Source organism: Dipodomys merriami, unplaced genomic scaffold, assembly GCF_024711535.1.
Source record: "Dipodomys merriami isolate MVZ:Mamm:240054 unplaced genomic scaffold, mDipMer1.0.p SCAF_50, whole genome shotgun sequence".
NCBI lineage: Eukaryota > Metazoa > Chordata > Mammalia > Rodentia > Heteromyidae > Dipodomys > Dipodomys merriami.
Genome location: NW_027206069.1, coordinates 1,211,577 through 1,229,880, shown reverse-complemented (window position 1 = coordinate 1,229,880; position 18,304 = coordinate 1,211,577). Strand labels below are relative to the sequence as shown.

Genomic DNA, 18,304 nt, shown 5'->3' with positions numbered 1-18,304 from the left:
TAGAAAAAAACTGGATTCATACCATAAATTATATACTGTCAAAATTCCTAATAGATCAACTATTTAGATATAAATCACAAAACCACAAAAATTATAGAAAACCTAGGTTATTTCTGGAAGGTGGCTCAGTGGTAGAGCACTTGCCTTGTATACATGAGGCTCTGCGTTCAATTTCTCAGCTCTACATAAGCAGAAAAAAAAGAGCCGGAAGTGGCACTGTGGCTCAAGTGGTAGAGCACTAGCCTTGAGCTGAAGAGCTGAGGGACAGCGCCCAGGCCCAGAGTTCAGAAAAAAAATTATAGAAAACCTAGGTTATTTTTTTTTTATAACCTTGGAACACAGAAGTCCTTTATAACTCAAAAACCAGTATCACACCAGCTTCTTGTGGCTCACACCTGTAAATCGTATAGGTACTTGGGCTGAGAATGGAAAATTACAGTTTCAGGTTTAGAATAGGAAGATCACAGTTCAAAGCCAGCCCAGGCAGAAAACTTTTAAGATCCCTTTTTAACCAGCTGCTAGGCATGGTAGCATACCTGTCATCCTAAGCAATGTGAGAAGATTAGATTGTGAGGACTGAGGCTCCAGGATTAACATAAGCAAAAAAGTCCACAAGACTTCATCTCAATCAACAGATGAAAACTGGACACAGGTGCATGCCTGTCAGCCCAGGTATGAGAGAAACCTTAAAACCGTCAGCTCACAGTCTAGATACATACCTTGGCTGAGAAGGAGACCCTATCTCAAAATAACCAGCACAAAAAAGGAATAGAAGTATGGCTAGATAGGAGGGCACTTGCCTAGCCCTGATTTCACAAGCCAGTACTACCAAATTAATCTCTAAAAAACAGCATCACAAAATACATTGATATATTCAAGTATATAAATGTAACAATCAATTGAGTATATGTGTGCTGGGCTGGGGCGTGAACTTAGGGCCTAGGTGGTGTCCCTCAGTTTTTGTGCTTGAGGCTATTGTGCTACTACTTGAGCTGCAGCTCCATTTCTGCCATTTCTGGCTTTTTGGTGGTTAATTGGAATCTCATACTTTCTTCCCTGGGATAGTTTAGAAGTGTGAGCCTTAGAATGTAGCTTCCAGAGTAGTTTTTTTTTTTTTTAAACAAAACAGCAAGCAGTTGGTTAAATACTGAATCCAATCCCCAGTTCTGGGGGGGGGGGGGGAGGAGACAAACGTGAAAATATTAAAAGCTCTTATTACAAACAAATGGCTAATCACAATGCGTAAAAAGTTCCAGAATTGCTAACAAAAATACTAAAAATCCAATTCATTTAAAAAAAGTTAGCTGAGGAAATAAATATGTAGCAGTAAATCAAATGACCTGAATCACAAAAAAATGGATGAGGAAGTAAAAAAATGTCTGATTAAAAAAAAAAATCTCCGGCTGGGAAGGTGGCTCAGTGGTAGAGTGCTTGCCTTGCATGCATGAGGCCCTGGTTCAATTCCTCAACACCACATAAGCAAAAAAAAAAAAAGAAAAAAGCCGGAAGTGTCGCTGTGGCTCAAGTGGTAGAGTGCTAGCCTTGAGCTGAAGAGCTGAGGGACAGCGCCCAGGCCCAGAGTTCAGGCCCCATGACCGGACCCAAAAAAAAAAAAAATCTCAGCCAGGTGCTGGTGGCTTACGCCTATAATCCTAGCTACTCAGAAGGCTGAAATCTGGGGGTCATGGTTCAAAGTCAGCCCAGGCAGTAAAGTACCTGAGATTCTTTTTTTGTTTTTTTTTTTTGCTAGTCGTGGAGCTTGAACTCTGGGCACTGTGAGCTCTTCAGCTCAAGGCTAGCACTCTACCACTTGAGCCATAGCACCCACTTCCAGCTTTTTCTGTGTGTGTGGTGCTGAGGAATCAGGGCCTCAGGCATGCAAGGCAAGTACTCTACCACTGAGCCACCTTCCCAGCCCCAAACCTGAGATTCTTACTGGAAGTGGAGCACTAGTCTTGAGCAATAAAGCTCAGGGATAGTGGCCAGGCCCTGAATTCAAACACTATGACCAGCCAAAACAACAACAACAACAACAAACTCAGAATGACCGAAGATACTAAAACATCATACCAAAGGTGATTTTTAAAAACTATGCCTTAATAAAGCACAATTTAAACTAAAGGTTTTCTTTAATCAGGAAGCACACAAGTATTACTTCAGAAATTATCAGAAACAAAACAACCTCACCAAATTCTCCTTTCTCTTTAAAAATCTCAGCTGTCAACTAGTGTAACTCTAGTTATGTTTTTTCTCAGAATGCCCTCATGGCCTGCACTTTCAACTTAGTATGTCTGAGACGACATTTAAATGTTCAGGAACAGCTTGGATCTGGTTTCCTTCTCCTCCCTCATTCTTCAGTCTCCCCTCATGCCACCCCTCCTCCTCCACTGTCAGCTCATGTCCTGGGACACAAAGTCATTCCTTCCTCCCCACACTCCACTTGTAACCCTCAGGACACCCCACTCCTAAAAATCAGTCTTTCCCCAATATTATCTCTGGCAAATGTAAACAAGCAGAGGCTTTTCTTGAGTCAAATGTGGTCATTTTCATGAGTGATCCCAGCAGAGAATCTCGTGGGGGGGTTAGATTTCCATGAAGAAACAGAAAACAGCCAACAAACAGGGCCAACAACAGACTCCCAACCTTGAATGCCCCAGTCTCTTCACACTGGACCTACCCCTCAGCTCTGAACCCCAATCCATCCTGTTTGTAAATTCCCATTCACTCTTCAAAAGCAGCTCACAGTGGATGATTCAACAAAATCTTCCTTGACCTCTTCTCTCCAGGGTAGCTACAAGTTCCCTCCTTGATCTAGTCATTCTTCCCCTGTCTTTATGACTTCAATGAGCACTACTGAGACTCCCTCCCTCCTTGAGGATAGGCCTTCTAGGCAATTAAGCTGCTGAAATTTTGGTTTCCTGTTGTCTAGTCAGTACCTGGCATCTGATAGACTCAATAATGACACAAACAAGATAGAACCCCCATCATGCCCTAGAACTGAGAAGATGCATATCATCAAAGCACAGAACACTAGTCTGTTCAATAAACAAACATCATCCCTCTTTCATAAACACCTCTCCCACTTCACCCCGTCCTGGAAAAACAGAAAGCAGCATCCAGGAACTCAGAAATCAACACTGTATTAGTGAACAACTAGGCTCACAGCACTGTCTTTTGCTTTAAGCCTCACATTCCCTCACTAAGAAGAAACATACACTACAGAGGAACAGCTCTCTTCCTCTGACCTTGGTGGTTTTCCCAAATGATTGCTACCCTCTGGGAAGTAAGGAGGACTCTCCCCACACCTTTCTTCCCTTCCAGTTTCAGGGCTTGAACTCAGTGCTTCAAACTCTTTTATTCAGGTTGCTTGTTCATGGGTGGTGCTCTACCCTCTAACGCTTGAACCATGCCTACAGTTCAGCATTTTGATGGTTAATTGGAAATAAGAGTCTCTGGAACATTTCTGCCTGGCTAGCTTCAAACCATGATCTTGTGACCTCAGCCTTCTGACTATGTATCTAGGATTACAGGCATGAGCTACCAGCCACACAACTTACGCACAACTATCTCTAAAAAATTAAGGGGGTGGGGAGAAGTTGGGAAGGTGGGGAGGAAAGGGATGGTAGGGGGAAAACAAAGGAGGGGATAACAATGCTTGGTAGGAAATGGACTCCTTACGTTGCTCACGTAACTGTAACCTCCCTGTACAGTATCTTTACAATAAAAAATATATTTAAAAAAAACAGAGAGGAAGAGCCAGGCACAGATGATTCACACCTATAATGCTAGCTACTCAGGAAGCTGAAATCTGGACCACAGTTCAAAGCCAGCTTAGAGACTCTTTTTTGTGGTCAGTGGTGGGACTTGAACTCTGAGCATGGGCACTGTCCCTCAGCTCTTCAACTCAAAGCTAGTTCTCTACCACTTGAGCCACAGCACCACTTCTGGTTTTCTGACTGGTTTATTGGAGATAAGTCTCAGTCTTTCCTGCCTAGGCTGGCTTTAAACTGCAATCCTCAGATCTCAGCCTCCCGAGTAACTAGGATTACAGGCATGAGCCACTGGTGCTTTGCCCATGACACTCTTATCTTCAATTAACAAGCAGAAAACTGGAAGTGGTGCTGTGGCTCAAAGTGGTAGAGCACCAACCTTGAGCAAACAAAACAAAACAAAACTCAGGGATGGTGCCTAGACCCTGGGTTCAACCACAACTGACAAAAAAAGGGGGGGGTACTAAGGAGGAGTTGGGCTAACTAGGGTGAGAGCATGTATAAAAATAGAACAACAGGGCTGGGAGGGTGGCTCAATGGTAGAGTACTTCCCTCGCATGCATGAGGCCCTAGGTTCAATTCCTCAGCACCACATAAACAGAAAAAGCTGGAAATGGTGCTGTGGCTCAAGTGGTAGAGCATTTGCCTTGAGCTGAAGAGCTGAGAGACAGCGCCCAGACCCAGAGTTCAACCCCCACAACCGACCAAAAAAAGAAAAAGAAAAAGAAAAAGAAAGTCTGCTGAAATTATGTTAGGAAGCGGGAGAATGCTAAGGGAGAGTGATGTGGGAAACGCACTGGAATACATTATGTAAGGGCATGGAATGTCACAATGACGTCCTCCCTTGTATAGATTAGTATATGCTAATAAAAATTGCAAAAGAAGCCAGGCACTGGTGGCTCATGCCTGTAATCCTAGCTACTCAGGAGGCTGAGATCTAAGGATCATGGTTCAAAGCCAGCCAGAGCAAGAAAGTCTGTGAAACTCTTATCTCCAATAAACCACCAGAAAACCGGGAGTGGCGCTGTAGCTCAAGTGGTAGAGTGCTCGCCTTGAGCTGAAGAGCTGAGGGACAGCGCTCAGGCCCAGAGTTCAAGCCCCACTACCTACCAAAAAAAAAAAAATTGCCAAAGAATTGAGAAACTGGCACAATTCTTTAACGCGAATTTTTAATTTTTTATTGTGATTAAGTGGTTACATAAATTTCACAGATTTCATAGTCTTGTAAGATAGTGATACTTAAAGTCCCAAACATGTTCTAACCTTCATGGGGTAAATTGTCTTTACTGTGGTCTATAAGGTTTATGAATACTGTGAGCTTTGACAATAGTTATGTCTTCCACATCGGGCGAGATGTACATTTCTTTCCTTTTGCTTAGTGTCAGCTGGCTGTTCTCTCTTTCCCTCTCATTCTCTCCCTCCCATCATTGCCATTGAGTTGCTTAGTTGGTTTTGATCAATGTCCAGTGCAGCTGTTGGGTACCACTGTTGTATGTTTTCCCGTTTCCCTCTGTTTCTGTGTCCACCTCCTATAAACACGAATTTTATAGTTGTAACGGCAAACATTTTCCAGTGAAATTTCATAGCCTGTGGTTTTTAAGAATGGAGCTGGGAATGTGGCTCAGTGGTAGAGTGCTTGCCTAGCACGTGTGAAGCCCTGGGTTCGATTCTTCAGTACCACATAAACAAAAAAGGCTAGAAGTGGTGCGATGGCTCAAGTGCTAGAGTGCTAGCCTTGAGCACAGAGAGGCTCAGGGACAGCGCCCAGGCCCTGAGTTCAAGCCTGGGAAGTGGAAAAAAAATTTACTAATATATTGTTCCAAGCCATGCTTTTTTTCCCCTTAAATATTTCTTTATTGAGATTACATGACTATATAAATTTCACAATACTGTGGCATAGTTATACTTAGCTAAAGTCACAAACACCTTTTAATCTTCATGATGATAGTCATCATTATCTTCTTTTTTTTTTTGGTCGGTCGTGGGGCCTGAACTCTGGGCCTGGGCGCTGTCCCTCAGCTCTTCAGCTCAAGGCTAGCGCTCTACCACTTGAGCCACAGCGCTGTAAGGTCGGCTCCTGGATGGCCAGCAGACTCCACCCTCCTCGCAGCAAAGTCTCCACCCAGTACCTGCGTTACCTAGGCAACTGGGACACCTGGAAGAGGTCACATCTGCATCCGCTGAGGTCACATCTGAATTTGATGTGGCCACACCTTTCCCTGCCCATACCCTAGATAAGGCCTAGCAAAGGCCCAGGCTCTCTCTCTCTCTCTCTGTTCTATTCTAGCTCTCTCTCTGTTCTTTTCTTGCTCTCTCTCTTTCCCAGCCACGTGGAGTGCCAACCTTGCCTGGTTCCATCAGGTCTACTGAATAAATCTATCCCTTACCTGAATACCACGTTCATGCTGGTGCTGTTCTTACTCGGCTACCTCTTTTTAAAAACCTAACAAGCGCCACTTCTGGCTTTTTTTCTTTTTGCTTATGTGGTGCTGGGGAATCGAACCCAGGGCCTCATGCATGCAAGGCAAGCACTCTACCACTGAGCCACCTTCCCAGCCCAGTCATCATTATCTTAATCTACATTGCCAAGCCATGCTTTTAAAAATAGAATTATGTCCAGCTACCAATATTCACCAAGAACCAAGAGAGTGCAAATGACCTCAGTTCATGGTCTTCTCTTTTTCATTCCTTCCTATCTTACGATTTTTGGAGATAGGGTCTCCCTACATACCCGGGCTGGCTGTAAGCTTTCTATCTCTCTACCTTGTATCCTGATGATGTCTGGGATTACAAATTTGCACCAGTGTTGGTTTCTTTAGACCTTTTCTATCTCTTTATCTCTTACTTTTCTGGCTGCTGGGGCTCTTAAGCACTGGTCACAGGATTACATAGTCATTGCCTCTGAAAGAGAGATTCATGCACATGGAATGCATAAAGCAGTACCAGGACTGTGCTCACTTATCTGAAAATGGAATCCTTTCAAAAGCATACTTATTTCAGAATAAAGGATGGATTGGTGTTATTTCTGGATTGTCAAGACTTTTCAGCTCATTAATGCACTCGATCTAATAAGAAGGAGGAAGGGGCAGAGCTAGCAGGGTTACAAACTGAGTGTTTATTTATGAAGGTAAGAACTCAAACTGCTTATCCTGAAGTCACTAAAATACGACTTCAAAAGTTTATATTCTATTTTATAGTTTCTAGTAATCTGTTTTTTCTAATTTAGCAACACTTATTTTCCTAATAGCTATCATTTAAGGTTAATTTCATTATAACTGTGACAGATTTTAAAAGCTTTCAAGCCAGATACCAGTGGCTCATGTCTATAATGACAGCAATTTAAGAGGCTGAGATCTGAGAATCAAGGTTCAAAGCCAGTTCAAGGAGACAAATCCAAGAATCTTTTACCTCCAATTAACCAGCAAAAAGCCAGAAAGAGATGGCTCAAATGGTAAAAAAAAAAAAAAAAAAACAAAAACCTGAGGGTTTAAGGCCTGCAGTTCAAGCCACAACCAGCACACAACACAAAAAATATTTTCAAGATACATTAGCTATTGTTGACATGAATGATATACATTTTCCTAAAATATCAGCAAACATAAAGGCTTCTCGAAAGCAAGTGCCTATTCATGTCATTCCTGCTTGAAAAGACTGAACACATCTCCAAATCCTCTTTATGAACATTTTACCATCTTTGAAATTAACAGGTCTCATAATTGATAGCATGTTATTCGTCCATGAGCAATATTCCACTGCATAAGGTACTATATTTTATGTTAGTCAGTGGATGGTTGCCTGATACTGGAGGTTGAGAATACAGACTAACTGCAAATTGGCATATCATTTCCTCTTGTGATGACGGAAATGTTCTAAAATTAATTAGATTGTGGTGATTATACAACTTTGCAAATGTACTAAATTATCTTTTACAAATTATCTTTTACAAACCATTTCTCAGAAAAACTTTTAATTTGCTTTCTTTGCTGTTTTGACTTTTTTTTTTTTTTTTTAAGATGACAGGTCTCACTGTGTGCCAGTTTGTCTTTGAACCTGTGATCCTAACTCAGCTTCCTGAGTGCTAGGAAGATAAGATCTACACTGCCACATTTGGTTTTGAAAAGCTGTTTTGTTTTGTTTAAAATGGGATCTCTGTAAGACTTCCAGAAAAGGAAATAAGAAACTATGTAGTATAAACAACCCTAGAAGGAGAAATCCAAATTCTCTCCTTAATTGGGCCACTGATTTTGCTGTGACCGGCTGGACAATCTGCTTCTTCTCCAGCTCTGGGTCATGGTTTCTCAGCAGGAGTGCCTAGGTAGTAAGGATACTCCTTAGGACAAGCAACCCCTCATCTACCTATACAACCTACCTCTAGCTCTTAGTGGGAAAAAATATTTCAGAAGTACACTGCAGATAAAGGACTTTTGTAAAACAATTTCTTAAAACTAGTAAGAATGCTGGGTGCCAGTGGCTAATGCCTGTAATCCTAGCTACTAGGAAGTTGAAATCTGAGGATTGCAGTACAAAGCAAGCTGGGCAGTAAAGTTTGTGAGACTCTTATCTCTAATTAACCACCAGAAAACTGGAAGTGGCACTGTGGGTCAAAGTGGTAGAGCACTAGCCTTGAGCAAAAGAGCTCAGGGACAATGCCTAGGCCCCCGAGTTCAAACCCCATGACCAACAAAACAAAAACTCAATAAGAAGATCTATAAATTCAATGCAATACCTATACAAATCCTAGACAGAATGTTTAAAAGAACTAAGTTGTTTCCATTTGATTTATGCTTCAAATATACTACTTGATTTAAAACCCTTTTGTGGGGGCTGGGAAGGTGGCTCAGTGGTAGAGTGCTTCCCTTGCATGCATAAGGCCCTGGGTTCAATTCCTCAGCACCACATATGCAGAAAAAGCCGGAAGCGGCGCTGTGGCTCAAGTGGTAAAGCACTGACCTTGAGCTGAAGAGCTGAGGGACATCGCCCAGGCCCAGAGTTCAAGCCCCACAACCAGCAAAAAACAACTCCTAACAACTGTCTCCAAGGCCCTGAGTGACCTGAAATATCCACATTCACACTGTTCAGATATGACCCAATTACACTGACCTTTGCACCCACTGTCCATAGACTGCTCTGCTCAACTACTTATAAGGCTGAATAACCCTCTTCTTAATGGCTCCTTATCAGAAAAGCTCTCCCTAACAACCTATCAAAAATGGCCCCTTTCTTTATCATTCTCTTTCCTCTTACCTATTATACTCCCTACCACCTGACTTCCGCTATGTATTTCCCCTCCTGGAGAGCAGGAATTCTAGGCTAGTCTCTGGCTACACTGTTAAGTGCCTGGAGCAGTACCTGACATACAGTATGTACCCAGTAAACAACTCTATGAAAAATGCCTTTCTGCAGTACGGTTTTGTTCTTTTTTCAGTCTTGAGGGGTAGTTGCTTATCTGCCTTTTCATCTTCAAAATTTCTATTTTATTCCTCTAATCGATGAGACCACATCAGAGAGAAGAAAAAATCCTGAATATTAGTTATGGAATATGAGTGTGAAAAGCAGACTAACAAAACAAGTATGGACACTTGGCAGATTTCACATCAAGAAATACAATGGAGGGGTCAGAGGCATGGCTCAGTTGGTAAAGCGCTAGCCAATGAGTAAAAGTATGAGGTACTGAATGTAAGCTCTGGTCTTAGCCTCCCTCACCCCCACAAAAAAGGAATACAATAGATAACCCTTGCCAAAGCCTTCCTCTTCCCACAAGGTGGCGCTGTATGGTAACAGGGGAGTATTCCACCCCACCTCCCACAGCCAGTGGAGGTGGAGAAAACTAAGGAAGAAGCATAATTTAGTAAGAGCATAGTAAACTTAGTGCCTAGGACTAGGATGTGTATTGCGTTGAAAGGAAATATAACTGATCTTAGGAGAATGAAGAAAAAATCTAAATAAATGAGAAACAGACTGGCGGGGGAGGAAGGGGCATGGCACAAGTGTAGAGACAGCTCAGCAAATATGAGGCTTGGGGTTTAACCCCCAGTACCACAAAAGACAAATAAATGAGAAGCATTGATTTTGGAGGTACGGTGACTCAGGTGGTAGAGTGCCAGCCAAGGGGTGAAAGCAAGCATCAGCTAGTGAGTTCAATTCCTGGTCTTAGACAAAAAATTAAAAATAGGGGCTGGGAAGGTGGCTCAGTGGTAGAGCGCTTGCCTTGCATGCATGAGGCCCTGGGTTCTCAGCACCACATAAGCAAAAAGAAAAAAGCCGGAAGTGGCACTGTGGCTCAAGTGGTAGAGCGCTAGCCTTGAGCTGAAGAGCTGAGGGACAGAGCCCAGGCCCAGAGTTCAGGCCCCACGACTGGACCAAAAAATAAATAAATAAATAAATAAACAAACAAATAAATAAATAAATAAATAAATAAATATAAAGAGAGAGAGAGAGAGAGAGAGAGAGAGAGAGGCATAAGCCTGCAAAGGTATATATTTAACCTTCTTGATATTTAAGTAGCATCTAGTCTAAGTTAAGTACTATCAAATTAACTCTCAAAAATCGTACCAATTTTTTTTAGTTGAAATCATGTTTTATTTGCTTTTACAATTTATTATTAAGACTATATTCCTGAGTGAGGTAAGCCAAGCTCAGAGGGACAAATGGCACATGGTCTCCCTTACATGCAGAAGTTAGAATTCAAATGCAACGAGATAGGACCAAGTAAATAGGACTCAAGATTCATACTTACACAGACCAATAGAGGATAGTCTTAGGAGAAAAGCACCAAAATGTAATACCCAAGCACCTCCTCATATGTATATAAAATAATATGTAAACTGAAAAGAATCTCAAAGACAAGGAAACAAAGGATCTCTTTTTAACATGTCATCATTTTTAGACAACTCTGTATTCTTTATCTCATAAATGGTGTATACAACATGCACATCTGAGGGGAGGTGGGAAGAGGGTACAGAGTCAGTGGAAAGGGGGTAAAAAAATACAGCAGAGGGACCCATCAGCTGCTGGACATTGATGAAAGTGAACTAAGTTACTTAAAGGCGGTGATGGGAGGGAGGGAAGGAATGAAAGAGGAGGGAACAGTTGACACTAAGCAAAAGGAATGAAATGTACATATCACTGACATATGTAAAGTTAACTTCGCTGTATATCACCTCTAAAACAACAATCTTTGTTGTTGTTGTTGTTGGTTGTGGGTCTTGAACTTTTGAACTCTGGGCATGGGTGCTGTCCCTCAGCTCTTCAGCTCAAAGCTAGCATTCTACCACTTGAACCATAGTGCCACTTCTGGTTTTTCTGGCAGTTAATTGGAGGTAAGAGAGTCTCACGGACTTTCCTGCCTGGGCTGGCTTTGAACCTTGATCCTCAAATCTCAACCTCCTGAGTAGCTAGGATTTTTTTGTTTTGTTTTGTTTTGTTTTGGTGGTCGTGACACAGAATCAGTGGAAAGGGGGTAAAAAAAAATACAGCAGAGGGACCCATTAGCTGCTGGACATTGATGAACTCGGCTTGGGCGCTATCCCTGAGCTCTTCAGCTCAAGCCCATCACTCTACCGTTTGAGCCACAGCGCCACTTCTGGTTTTCTAGTGGTTTATTGGAGATAAGAGTCTCATGGAGAGCTGGGAAGGTGGCTCAGTGGAAGAGTGCTTGCCTTGCATGCATGAGGCCCTGGGTTGGATTCCTCAGCACCACATAAGCAAAAAGAAAAAAGCTGGAAGTGGCGCTGTGGCTCAAGTGGTAGAGTGCTAGCCTTGAGCTGAATTGCTGAGGGACAGCACCCAGGCCCAGAGTTCAGGCCCCATGACCGGACCCCCCATCCAAAAAAAAAGAATCTCACAGACTTTCCTGTCCAGGCTGGCTTTGAACCATGATCCTCTGATCTCAGCCTCCTGAGTAGCTGGGATTACAGGCGTGAGCCACAGGCACCCAGCCTGAGTAGCTAGGATTACAGGACTGAGCCACCAGCACCCAGCAATAAAAAAAAAAAAAAAAAAATTTTAAGAATATACTCCAAGCAGAGCCGGGCGCTGGTGGCTCACACCTGTAATCCTAGCTACTCAGGAGGCTGAGATCTGAGGATCGCAGTTCAAAGCCAGCCCGGGCAGGAAAAACCGTGAGACTTCTATCTCCAATAAACCACCAGAAACCCGGAAGTGGCGCTGTAGCTCAAGTGGTAGAGCACTCGCCTTGAGCTGAAGAGCTGAGGGACAGCGCCCAGGCCCAGAGTTCAAGCCCCACGACAGACAAAAAAAAAAAAAAAAAAAAAGAATATACTCCAAGCAGGGCACTGGTAGCTCATGCCCGTGATCCTAGCTACTCAGGAGTCTGAGATTTGAGGATAGTGGTTTGAAGCCAGCCAGGGAAGAAAAGTCCACGAGATACTTATATCCAATAAACTACTCAGAAAAAGTTGGTAGTGGCTCAGTGGTTCAAGTGGTAGAGGCTATGAACACAAAGAGGCTATGGGACAGTGCCCAGGCCCAAATCCCAGGATCAGAAAAAAATATATATATATATTATTCCAGCATATGAAAATTTCCTCTCGTCACTGGTAAAGATGGAAGTGAACTGGTAAAGTCTGATTATAATTCCTAGGACTATAATACTGACATTTATCCTTCTGTCACCTCATTCACTTGGTCTTTTGGTATTTAAAAACATCTATTTTGAGAGAATCATCTACAAACATGTTGGAATACCACCATTATGAGACTTTCCATAATGCCTACTGCATAGGACTACAGAATATGGTGTAGATATAGCCGGGCAAACCTAATCTATTGACTGATATTCAAAGACTTCGAGTATAAAACAGATAGTATGGATTCTTTTTTTTTTTTGAGGGGGGGGGGGGTCCGGTGGTAGGGTCTGAACTCTGGGCCTAGGTGCTGTCCCTCAGCTCTTCAGCTCAAGGCTAGCACTCTACCACTTGGGCCACAGCACCACTTCTGGCTTTTTCTGCTTATGTGGTGCTAAGGAATCAAACCCAGGGCCTCATGCATGCAAGGCAAGCGCTCTACCAGTGAGCCACCTTCCCAGCCCCAGTAGTATGGATTCTGACACATCTGCTCATTGATGTTGTCAATCGCTGCCTGAAATGACAGTTTACTGACACCATCCACATGAATGTCACAGAAACAAAACCCACCCTGTTCTGTGTGATCAAACCACAAATTATTACCAACTGGTCTTGTAGCAGGACCAGTTTGTTTTTTAATGGGCAGAAAAATAATAATGCTGCATTAAGAGAATGATTAAAAAGATTGTTGGGTGCTGGTAACTCAGGCCTATAATAATCCTACTCAGGAGGCTGAGTAGGTTCAACATTAAAAGCCAGCCAGGGCAGCAGAAAAGTCCTTGAGACTTTTATCTCCTATTCACTAACAGAAAGTGGGGACTGGAGGTGTAGCTCAAGTGATAGCCTTCACTTGGCTTTCCATGTGAGGATAGAAGGCGTGACTTCAAACCCTAGAACATGCATGGGGTAGAAGGCATGAATAAAAAGACATACCTCAGATTGGAGAAAATATTTCAAAAGTACACAGTTGATAAATCAATTATTAATAAATTAAACTATAAATGTAAAATAATTTCTTAAAATTCAATAAGAAGACCTATAAATTCAACGCAATACCTGTTAAAATCCCAATGTCATTCTTTACTGAGATAGAAAACAATCCAAAAACTTGTATGGAACCATAAAAGGCCCCAAATAGCCAAAAGCAAATCTGGGCAACAGACAAACAAACAAACAAACAAAAAACCACTGGAGGTATCACAATTCCAAACTTCAAATTTTCCTACAGAGTTAAGAGTAACAAAAACAGCTTGTAACTGGCACAAAAATAGTCCTGAAGACCAATGGAACAGATTAGATGACCTGGGGGAGAGGGGAACAAACAGTCCCAAACACCTTTAGCCATCTCATATTTAACAAAGAAGCAAAAAAAATATGTTAGGAAAAGACAGCCTCTGTAACAAATGGTGTTGGTAAAACTGGACACCCATAAGGAAGTACTGAACCTGGATCCCCAGCCCTGGCTCCTTATACTAAAACCAACTCAAAGTGGATCAAAGACCTTAATGCAAGAATTGAAACCTTGAAACTACTACAGGAAGGAGTACAAGAAACCTTAGAACTTACTGGTGCAGGCAGGACTGACTAGAGTTTCAAGGGCCGGCAAATTGGAAAGAGAATGGACAAATGGGACTGCATCAAGTTAAGACATTTCTGCACACCAAAGGACACAGTTACTAAACTAAGAAGACAGTCTACAGAATGGGAGATAGTTTACCAGCTATTCATCTGACTAGGGCCTAGAAAGCTGAAACCAGAAGCAAAAGAGACAAAGCATCTTGTATCTGCCCCTCCCTAGCCCTTTTGAGTTTTGATCTTGCCCTGACCCTGGGGAAAGAACTTGTACTAGGGACCTGATTAGGAATTAACAACCAAATAGAATGCTGTGAGATTTGACCAATAAAAATGTCACCTCCCAAAACACCTAATTATAATAAGAGCAACCAATCAGAGTACAGTACAAGGTGTAAGAGCCCCTAGATTCAGAACTACCAAGACAGACAGAGAGAACACACTATGGACAGACAGAACAGCAGAGGCCTTCAACTGAGGCTTTTCTTCTGATCTACCCTGAATAAAGTTCTTCACACTAACCCTCCATTTTCTAGACTTCATTTGTCAAATTCTCTACACAAGAACCCCAGAAGGCACAGCGGCAGAGAAGGCTACAAGTGGTAGAGTACTATCCTTAAGCAAAAGGGAGCTCAGGAACAGTGCCCAGGTCCAGAGTTCAAGTCCCAGGATTGGTAAGAGAGAGAGACAGAGAGACAGAGAGACAGAGAGACCAGACAGAAGAGAGACACAGACACAGAGAGACAGAGTTTCTGGTCACAGAAACTCACAGTGTGAACTATTTGGAAGGCTGAGTTCTGAGGATCACAATTTGAATTGAACCGGAGAAAGCAAATCCATTAGATTCTCATCTCTGATTAGCCACTAAAAAGCAGGAAATGGAGTTGTGGTTCAACTGGCAGAGCATGAGCTTTGAGCAAAAAAAAAAAAAAAAAAAAACCAATTCAGGGACAGTGCCCCGGGATTGGCATCAGGAAAGAAAAAAAAGGAATGAAGTTACAACATAGATGCACCTTAGAAGCATTCCACTAAGTCAGATACGAAAGGCAACACAGGAGTGATTCCATTTCATAGAAATGCCTAGAATAGATACATCCAAGGGGCTACATGGTTTTATTGTTTTTGTTTTTTTTTGGCAATGGAGCCTGGGACTAGGCGCTGTCCCTGAGCTCTTCAGGTCAAGGCTAGTATTCTACCACTTGAGCCACAGCCCCATTTCCAGTTTTCCGGTGGTTGATTGTAGATAAGAGTCTCACGGGCTGACTGGCTTTGAACTTCGACCCTCACATCTCAGCCTCCTGAGTAGCTACAATTACAGGTGCAAGCCTTTGGTGCCCAGCTGGTACAGGACTACTTTTGGGGGTGACAAAAATATCATACAAGTACAGCAGGATAGTTGCACAACTACATGAATATACCAAAGATCACTGAATCATACACAATGGAAGTATGTATTTTATGGTATGTAAATTATATTATCAATATAACTTTTAAAAATATATCTAGCCATGCCAATTACTCTTTAGAATCAGTAAAACATTTTTCTTGTGAAAATAAACATATTAAAAATGATAGCTAGCTAAATATGGTAGCATATACCTGTACCTCTGCACATAGATGGCTGAAGTAAGAGAATTTTTTTTTTTTTTTCAGTTGTGGGGCTTGAACTCTGGGCTTGGGTGCTGCTGCCCTTGTGCTCTTCAGCTCAAGGCAAGCACTCTACTGCTTGAGCCACAGCACCACTTCCGGTTTTCTAGCAGCTTATTGGAGATAAGAGTCTCATGAACTTTCCTGCCTGGGCTGGCTTTGAACCGCGATCCTCAGATCTCAGCCTCCTGAGTAGCTAGGATTACAGGCGTGAGCCACCGGCGCCCGGCTGAGGTAAGAGAATTTTGAGTTTGAGGCTAGCCTGGGTCACATAACAAGACTCTCAAATAATGACCTTAATTTGTGTATTTCTTTATACATCTATTTCGTTTTCTCTGGTAATAAACATGCACAACCACACCAAACTTATTTTCTCTTGTCTATAAATACAAAAATTCACTACTAATCCTTTAACCAGAAGTCAAACAGGGCTGAAAACAAAGGTGATTAGCAAAATAATGTCTCCAAAGAACACTTTCCTATAATCATGTATGGGGCTGGGAAGGTGGCTCAGCGGTAGAGTGCTTGCCTCGCATGCATGAGGCCCTGGGTTCGATTCCTCAGCACCACATAAACAGCAAAAAAGGCAGGAAGGGGCACTGTGGCTCCAGTGGTAGCGTGCTAGCCTTGCGCTGAAGAGCTCAAGGACAGTACCCAGGCCTAGAGTTCAAGCCCTACGACTTACCAAAAAAAAAAAAAAAAAAATCACTCATATAATCATGTGTATAAATACACTAAAATCAAAATAAAATTTCCAAAGGAAAAGTCCCAACTACCTTATGTCCTCACAAATAACCTGTCCATTTTCTCTCCAATGGGAGCTGGCTTCTACGAAGCCATGGAGCTGTTTTGAGTTTGTTTCTGACTGAGTTACTGTTCTCAGGATGTCTCTCACCATTAGAAAACTAAGCAAAAGGAAAATGAGGAAAACAAAGTGCCAGTGTTTGGAGTCTATCTATGCCATTTACAAAGGAAATACTCTTGCAATGTCTCAACCAGGCACTAGTGACAGAACCTCGGTAAGACTCCTCATTGAAACAAGACAGACTGCCATGGTTACAGCAGAGTGACATGGAATAAAGTTTCACCTCGTTACATGAGTTCAGTGTCAGCACTATTTATCAGCAACTGCGACCAGGACAGAGAAATCCCTATCAATGTGAAGACCGGACAGAAACTTACTAATTTCATTTACAAAGCTTTGTCTAAGCTTGGTCACCAACTTTAACAAGTGAAACTAAAAGTTTTAAATGTTCATGAAGTTATTTGAGTTTGGAGTAAACACATCCCCCTCTCCCCACAAAAATCTGTTAGCATTGATTTTGTAGAAAGTGCTTAGCCGGGCACTGGTGGTTCACACTTGTAATCCTAGCTACTCAAGAGGCTGAGATCCAATGATCACAGTTAGAAACCAGGTAGGGCAGGAAAGTGCCAGAGATTCTTCTGTTCAATTACCCACCCAAAAGACAGAGTTGGAGCTATGGACCAAGTGGTAGAGTGCTACCCTTGAGTCAAAAAAGCTCATGGACAGCATTCAGGCCCTGAGTTCAAGCCCCAGGTCTGGCACCCACCCCCCAAAAATATGCAAAATGAGAATATTTCTAACAACATATCCAATAAATTAACTTTTGTCACTTATTAATAGTAAAAAAAATCATTATTTTTATTATTTTAGTGCTTACTGAAAGACTCCGGCCTTATGGTACTTAACTTTCCCAAATGACTGTAGGTCAGGTACTATATGATTCTGTTTTGTACAGATTGTCCAAGATCACAAGAGGCAAGGCCAGACAACAGAACCTAACTTGAGAGTCTGCTCTAAAGCTCAGGTTTCAGCTTGCATAGATGCAGAACAGACAGAACATAAATACTTCACCAATACTTTAAAACAAAACCAGTCAAGTTCATCTTGATGAAGCTGTAGAAAATACACTTTATCCAAAAGCTATGAAGAACATAGCATCAAAGGTTTTTTTGTTTTTGGTTGGCCATGGGGCTTGAACTCTGGGTCTGGGTGCTGTCCTCAGCTCTTCAGCTCAAGGCAGCGCTCTACCACTTGAGCCATAGCACCACTTCCAGTTTTCTGAGTGGTTTATTGCAGATAAGAGTCTCCCGACTTTCCTGTCTAAGCTAGCTTTGAACCATGATCCTCAGAGCTCAGGCTCCGGAGTAGCTAGGATTACAGATGCCACTCGTGCCTGGCAGCTTCAAACTATTTTAAATATAATGTTCTTTTATGAAAGAATTCCTATGTTTAATGCACATGTGCCTTTGAAAAATCAAACATCCAAGCTGGGCACTGGTGGCTCATGCCTGTAATCCTAGCTACTAAGGAGGCTGAGATCTGAGGATTGTGGTTCAGGAAAAGTCTCTTATCTCCAATAAACCACTCAGAAAACCGGAAGTGGCACTGTGGCTCAAAAGTGGTAGAGTGCTAGCCTTGAGCTGAAGAGCTGAGGGACAGCACCCAGGCCCAGAGTTCAAGCCCAATGACAAAAAAAAAAAAAAATCAAATCAAACATCCTAATGTGACTATAAAAGAGTAAATAAGCAATATTCATTATAAAATCTAAAGATGTATGTACTCAGAATCCTAGATTTGCCCAAAAAATGAGAAGTAAGGCCTTCAAGGCCTTCCCTGAATTCACCTCTACAGGTAGACTCTGACCTGGGTCCAGGATCTAAGTCTGCTTAGGTACCTGAGGCTCTTATAAAACCTCACAATCTGGG

The 18,304-nt window shown here is 42.3% G+C and overlaps 1 protein-coding gene across 6 annotated transcripts in view; it reads right to left on the bottom strand.

Moving 5' to 3' along the window:
* The window catches only part of Ppp1r13b (protein phosphatase 1 regulatory subunit 13B), an 87,326-nt gene that overhangs the window by 44,942 nt on the left and 24,080 nt on the right, over window positions 1–18,304 (bottom strand). Inside the window, exon 1 of one of the 6 annotated variants that reach the window (XM_069997462.1) lies at window positions 5,034–5,054. The exons of the other annotated variants lie outside the window; for them this stretch is intronic. Within the exon in view, the coding sequence (XP_069853563.1) occupies window positions 5,034–5,039 (6 nt within the window). The 5' untranslated portion in view covers window positions 5,040–5,054. Of the gene's footprint in view, window positions 1–5,033; window positions 5,055–18,304 lie in introns of those variants that run through there. 6 annotated transcript variants of the gene reach the window in all.